Genomic DNA, 4,796 nt, shown 5'->3' with positions numbered 1-4,796 from the left:
GCCTGCTCCAAGTGGCAACCTTGGGCACCAAGTAGCCGCTGCACACACACACTGCTTCCATAATTAATTTTACATTTAAAAGTTTAAAACAACAGGATCGTAGATGAGGAAAACCCAGACCCGAGGGGTAGCGCAGTTGGAACGGGCCTAGACTGTTAAGAGGGGCAGTCAGGGTTCGATTACCACGGGCGTTATTCTCCTTGAGTAAGTTTTAGCCGGTGGCTACCTTGAGGTTAAGGGGTGCGCCCGGGTTTATACCCCTCTAGGGTGTTTTTCTCGTTCCTATATGAAAAAAAAAAGAGAGGAAAACCCTAATAAAATCCAGGAAAAAAATATTGTCGCAAAAAATTTGTCATTCAAAACTGAGTCAAGGTTAGGTTTTAGAGTTTGTCTTAGGCCCTACCACCAAGCCTTGAACAAACAGAGACGAGAGTAATCTGAATTTTCCCACAAATGTTAACTGTACTCTATGATGGCCACTCACACCAACACCAAGTATAAAAGAAGGAATCGTGGATAATCACCCCAGTGTCAAGTTGAAGACCCATGATCGAATCCCTCTGCCGCATGGGGTAGCTATTGTTCTGATAGGGTCGGCCTAACCTCAGCTAGACTTTAAAAAAAAAAAGAAAAAAAAAATCCATCCACCACACAAACGTATTCATTTAAAATATGAATAACCATCCAAGCCATCAAAGTCAATAGTCTTATGTTCAAAGCTATTATGTAATATCACCGCACCTTCCCTCCAGCCTCCCTCTCTCTCTGGCCTAGGGTTTACTTTTCTTGCCCCCACCACTTTAAAAGAGGATACTATATAATTCCCTTTCCCCCCCATCAACACTCACTCACTCAATAACCCTTCATTGCTCTCTCTCTCTCTCTCTCTCTCTCTCTCTCTCTCTCTCTCGAAATGGACCAACTACCAAAATGCCCAGCAAACTACGTCCCCTTGAGCCCCATCAACTTCCTACAACGTGCAGCGAAGGTTTATGCTAACCGGACCTCCATCGTCTACGGCGGGGTCCGGTTCACCTGGAAGCAGACCTACGACCGGTGCCGGCGACTCGCCTCCTCCCTCCGCTCCCTCAACATCAGCAAGAACGACGTGGTGTCGGTCCTTGCCCCCAACGTCCCCGCTATGTACGAGATGCACTTCGCAGTCCCGATGGCCGGGGCAGTGCTCAACACCATCAACACCCGGCTGGACGCCAACTCGGTGGCCACCATCCTCCGCCACTCCGAGGCCAAGCTGCTCTTCGTCGACTACCAGCATGCTCGGAATGCCCGGGATGCGATCATGCAGCTCATCGCCGCCGACGCACTCGTCCCGGTGCCGCTGGTGGTCGTCATAGACGACCTGGACCGGCCCACCGGCATGCGCATGGGTGAGCTGGAGTACGAGGGGCTGGTCCAGGGGGGTGACCCTGGGTTCGTGCCGGCGTTGCTGGAGGACGAGTGGGACCCCATCTCGCTCAACTACACGTCGGGCACCACGTCGGCGCCCAAGGGCGTGGTGTACAGTCACCGTGGGGCCTACCTCAGCACGCTCAGCCTGGTGCTGCAGTGGGAGATGCAGGGGGCTCCTGTCTACCTGTGGACCCTACCTATGTTCCACTGCAACGGCTGGACGTTCACCTGGGGCGTGGCAGCCCGAGGCGGCACCAACATATGCATCCGTGACACGACTGCGGCCGAGATCTACCAGTCTATCGCCGACCAGGGAGTCACGCACATGTGCTGCGCGCCGATCGTCTTCAACATCATCCTCAAGGCTGGCCCCATGGAGCTGAGGCGAATCGATCGGACGGTCGAGATCCTCACGGGTGGGGCCCCACCGCCTGCTGCGCTGCTGCAGCAGATCGAGGAGCGTGGGTTCCACGTGACGCATGCCTACGGCCTGACCGAGGCAACAGGGCCGGCCCTGGTGTGCGAGTGGCAGGCACCATGGGACGAGCTGCCCAGCCAGGACCAGGCACGGTTGAAGGCCAGGCAAGGACTGGCCGTGCTCAGCCTTGCCGATGCGGACGTCATGGACCTGGCCACAATGACCAGAGTGACGCGTGATGGCCGGACGTCCGGCGAGATCGTCCTGCGAGGCAGCAGCATAATGAAGGGGTACCTCAAGGACCCCGCTGCGACCCGGGATGCGTTCAAGGATGGCTGGTTCCAGACCGGTGATGTAGGTGTGGTGCACGAAGACGGGTACATCGAAATCAAGGACAGGTCGAAGGACGTTATCATCTCCGGCGGTGAGAACATCAGCAGCGTCGAGGTGGAGGCTGTGCTCTACAGCCACCCGGTGGTCGCCGAGGCCGCCGTGGTGGCCATGCCTCACCAGCATTGGGGGGAGACGCCATGTGCATTCCTGGCACTCAAGGAAGGATTGGACAAGGAAGGTGTGGAGGAGGACGAGATGATCTCCTTCTGCAAGAAGAAGCTGCCGGGCTACATGGTGCCGAAGAAGTTCGTGTTTTTGGAGGAACTTCCAAAGACATCAACTGGAAAGATCCTTAAATTCCAGCTCAGGGCCATGGCTAAGGGCTTCGCCGGTGCTGGGGAGCCTAAAAAACTCCCATCTTTCAAGAGGCAAACTTCTTTGCCCAAGGCTCAAACGTACAACCACCATCAACAAGTGCATGCTAGATCTCGTTTGTGAACAAAATAACTTGGTAAGAGAAAGATCCGCCGAATGATCACAGAAGAAGGAATGTGTACATAATATGCAGTTCTCTTGGCTCTCAATCGAATAAATTGTGAAAGGAATTAAAAATAGTAGTAGTTAGGATATGAGAGCCCATCTTATGTAAAATTTTATTTTATTAATTAAACATAGTTGTTTGATGGTTGTTTTTTAAATGATATGGATTATGGAATATACAATATCATGCCCTTGAACATAAGCATAATTAATTTTTGTGTGTGTGTGTGTGTTTTTTTTTGTGGGTAACATCAGCCCACACACAGACACTCAAAACGACATCAGCTCTGTTTGGGAGCCCGATTTGAGAGATGGGGATTCACTGAATCCCCTAATCCTGCTGCTGTTTGGGAGATGGGAATGGAGATGACCTACCATCTTCCCATTTCAGCTGTATTTTGCTTGAGGATGTACTAGTTGACAAATGTCACTCCCATCATTCGTTTTCATCTCTACTCTTCATTTCTGCTCCCAAGTGTGTAAAGCGTGTTGACTATTGGCTAGACTTGTGTAAACGCTTCATTTCTGCTACTTAAAGTTATGACTCTGGAGCTTGTCCTTTTCTTTTTCCTCGTGCTGGTGGAGCTAGGTTGAACTTCAGAGGACTACTTAGTTGATAAGGCTCAGGTCAGGTCATTACATCACACTCTGCGGACAAAGGGTGCCTAAAAGATGGACCAAGATCACAACATCCCGGAGAGTTAAGTTGTCATAATATTTTAAAATTTCTTCTTAAAAAATATTTTTAAATTTTGTTTTGCTCACGTAAATCTAAATAAAAATATTCGCATATATAAAAGTATAAAAACATAAATCCGTCAAAATTTGTTTTTGTTGTAGATCTTTCAATATATCATCCCCTGATCCTAGTACATAAAAGATTAGTAATGAAGATAATGTATCCAAACAAATATTTTTTACATAAAAAGAGTCATAATGAGGCTTGAAATTAGTAGAAATGATCAAAAAGTAATTTTACATGATCTCGATCCAGAGTATAGCTCCTATCTACTGATTGAAAAATAATTATTAAGAACGAAGTAATCTTTTATTTATTTAGTATAGTGTCTTCCTGAAAGAAGAAGAGAATAATAAGGAAAAAGTAGATTGACTATTTATTGTATCTTATTGAAAGATCAAGTTATTACTGAACAAAAAGGATAAAGGTTGAGATGGATTCAGAAGCGTCCTATCCCACTGGTCTAGTTCACTTATGAGCATTTTGATCCATCTTTATTTTTCCTATGGTATGCTGATGTAATAGGATGGATAAGGTGCAGTCGGGATACGGGGATGGCTTAGGTGATCCTCATGCGACGCAACCTAGCCATGCACATGACAACAGCGTCCCTTGGGCCCTGCAGCAACAGAATGCATGCCCCACTCAAAAAAATTGCAGGTGATTTGTTGGTGTTACTTAAGAGATCACATAAGCTACCCCTGGATATCCCAACGTGGTAAGGTGACTTTATTTTAGGCCATGTTTGGGAGCATGGAATAAGAGATTGTGTTGTGGTTTCTGCCATGCTCTCATACTCTCTTGCTATTTGGGAGTAGGGCTGGACACCCGGGCGCGTAGCTTGCAGGCTCTCGGGGTACCCGACCCGATTCATGTCAGGCTCAGGCCTCATTTTAAGAACCCTGCCCGAATAATGTGAGGCCAGGCTCGAGAATAGGACCCTGCTCAAGTCGAGCCCTTATTATGGGTAAAAAAAATGAATCTTTTACATTAAAATAACCAGGTGAGGCTTGTATCTTACGTACGAGGCTCATACTGGGTCATCCAGTCCGAGCCCAAAATGCAACCCGATATGGGTGCTCTCACAAAACAAAGGGAGAAATATCTTTTTTTATATAAGCAAACGGAAGCACTTCACTCTTCTTCCCTCTTGACATTGGACTATTCACCCATAAGGTAATTTTTGGGCATGCAGTATTTTTTTGATATTTACAGAGAGATACCACCCTCAGGATGGGAGACGTAGTCGCGCTGGCTTTGCCTGCCTGACTTATGATCATTGTCCTAATAGCATAAAATTCTGTGGGTTTATTACCCCTTGCCCCTGGGGAGTGGCTACGCTTTCGTAGCAGCATG

The 4,796-nt window shown here is 48.0% G+C and overlaps 1 protein-coding gene across 1 annotated transcript; it reads left to right on the top strand.

Annotated features, from left to right (window-relative positions):
• The first annotated feature begins 913 nt into the window (after positions 1–913).
• LOC149832731 (trans-cinnamate:CoA ligase, peroxisomal-like) lies at positions 914–2,839 on the top strand. Its single transcript, XM_090012564.1, has one exon. It carries the CDS (start codon positions 914–916, stop codon positions 2,657–2,659), a length of 1,746 nt encoding a protein of 581 aa, XP_089868690.1. The 3' UTR covers positions 2,660–2,839.
• Positions 2,840–4,796: the final 1,957 nt, after the last annotated feature.

This window comes from Nuphar pumila, chromosome 7 (genome assembly GCF_984573655.1).
Source record: "Nuphar pumila chromosome 7, dmNupPumi1.hap1.1, whole genome shotgun sequence".
Lineage (NCBI taxonomy): Eukaryota > Viridiplantae > Streptophyta > Magnoliopsida > Nymphaeales > Nymphaeaceae > Nuphar > Nuphar pumila.
Note: the sequence above shows the minus strand (reverse complement) of the source record. Positions and strands in the feature narration are given on the sequence as shown.

Bases quoted from the DNA above. Each gene is read 5' to 3' on its own strand.
- LOC149832731 (XM_090012564.1), top strand. From the start codon at position 914: ATGGACCAACTACCAAAATGCCCAGCAAACTACGTCCCCTTGAGCCCC.